Here is a 1,856-nt window from a genome sequence, read left to right on the forward strand (position 1 = left end):
ATTAACAACCTTCAATACACAGATGACCCAGCCTTGCCTGCTGAAAGAGAAGAGGACTTGAAGAACTTACCGATAAAGATAAAAAAAACTACAGTCTTCAGTATAGATTAAACCTCAACATAAAGAAAACAAAAATCATCACAATTGGACCAATAAGCAACATCATGATAAACGGAGAATATATTGAAATTGTCAAGGATTTAATTTTACTTGGATCCATGATCACCACCCACGGAAGCAGCAGTCAAGAAATCAAATGACATATTGCATTGGGAAAATCTGCTGCAACAGACCTGTTTTAAGTGTGAAAAGCAAAGATGTCACTTTGAGGACTAAGGTGAGCCTGACCCAAGCTGTGGTATTTTCAGTCGCCTCATATGCATGTGAAATCTGGACAATTAATAAGAAAGACCAAAGAAGAGTTGATGCCTTTGAATTATAGTGCTGATAAAGAATATTGAATATATTATGGACTGCCAGAAGAATGCACAAGTCTGTTTGGAAGAAATACAGCAAGAGTGCTCCTTAGAAGCGAGGATGGTGAGACTTTGTCTCAAGAACTTTGGACATGTTATCCGGGGGGACCAGTCCCTGGAGAAGGACATCATGCTCGGTAAGGTAGAGGGTAAAAAAAAAAGAGGAAGACCCTCAATGAGATGGATTGACACAGTGGCTGCAAGAATGGGCTCAAACATAACGATTACGAGCATGGCGCAGGACCAGGCAGTGTTTTGTTCTGCTGTACGTAGGGCTGCTATGAGTCAGAATCACCTCGACAGCACCTAACAACAACAGGTAGTTCCCTGCTCCTGTTGTCCATGAAGATGGGCACAGAGTAAATCCCGGGTGTGACCTAAACAGGCAAAGCCACACTATGAAGCTGACTCGTTGGTAAAAGCAGAAAATCACTGTCCCATTTTTGGCTGTTGACTCCCAACCCCTGCCCACTCCATTGCTCCTCCTATTCTCACATGGGATAATTCTGGGATGTGGGTCTCACAACAACCTAGGAAAAGGAAAATGGGGGATTAAGTTTCTTCTACCATAGCGGGTTCTCTTTCCTTATTGTTTGCTTTTTATTTAATCTTGCGAGATTCCAATGCATTGTGCCCAAAGTTTTTCTTACTTTTTCACACCTTTGAACTTGAGGTGGCTGCAAAATAGCAGGTCTTAGAACATGTTCAGTATGTTTCACAGGACCTTAAAAGAACAGCATAAAAGGGTCAATATATTGTTAGTGAAATACTTTTTCCTCCCCACTTTTGTATTACACAATGCTTGTTTTCTAAAATCATGACTAAATGAGGGGTGATATAACGAACCAAAGTCAAAATAACCAGTGAATCGCCTACTCCTCACTCCCCACCTAGCTTTTACCCAATAACTATTTATTTTGACCATGGGACCAGAATTACCAAGTATATTCCTTCATGATTAGTCACTGTGCCTACCCTCATACCCTCAACACTCATATTCACAAACAGATTAAAATATAGATAGTAAAATATAAAAATTTTTAGATTGTTGTAGTAGAAAGAAGCTACATACCATGTTCTGTATAGTTCATATCAATGTTCTTTTGCACGAGAGTTGGTGACATGAAAACATTGTTTTTATTCACTGTAAGAAAAAATGTTTAAACAATTTTAAACCCATGGGAGTGTCAGTTTCTATACCATATGAGGTTTAATAGTCTTGTACTGAGTTTACCAGTAGGTGTCGCTGTTGGAACTAACAGTGCTCATTAAAGCTATACATATATATATATATATAAACCAAACCCACTGCCGTCCAGGGGATTCTGACTGATAGGGAGTGGATTCTAACTCATAGCAACTCTACAGGAAAGGGTAGAA

At 39.4% G+C, this 1,856-nt stretch overlaps 1 protein-coding gene across 1 annotated transcript in view; it reads right to left on the bottom strand.

Moving 5' to 3' along the window:
* The window catches only part of RANBP3L (RAN binding protein 3 like), a 62,153-nt gene that overhangs the window by 22,576 nt on the left and 37,721 nt on the right, over positions 1 to 1,856 (bottom strand). Inside the window, 3 exon segments of the mRNA XM_004385258.2 lie at positions 1,044 to 1,117; positions 1,120 to 1,200; positions 1,549 to 1,620. Of these exon segments, the coding sequence (XP_004385315.1) occupies positions 1,044 to 1,117; positions 1,120 to 1,200; positions 1,549 to 1,620 (227 nt within the window).

Source organism: Trichechus manatus, unplaced genomic scaffold, assembly GCF_000243295.1.
Source record: "Trichechus manatus latirostris isolate Lorelei unplaced genomic scaffold, TriManLat1.0 scaffold00135, whole genome shotgun sequence".
Taxonomy (NCBI): Eukaryota; Metazoa; Chordata; class Mammalia; order Sirenia; family Trichechidae; genus Trichechus; species Trichechus manatus.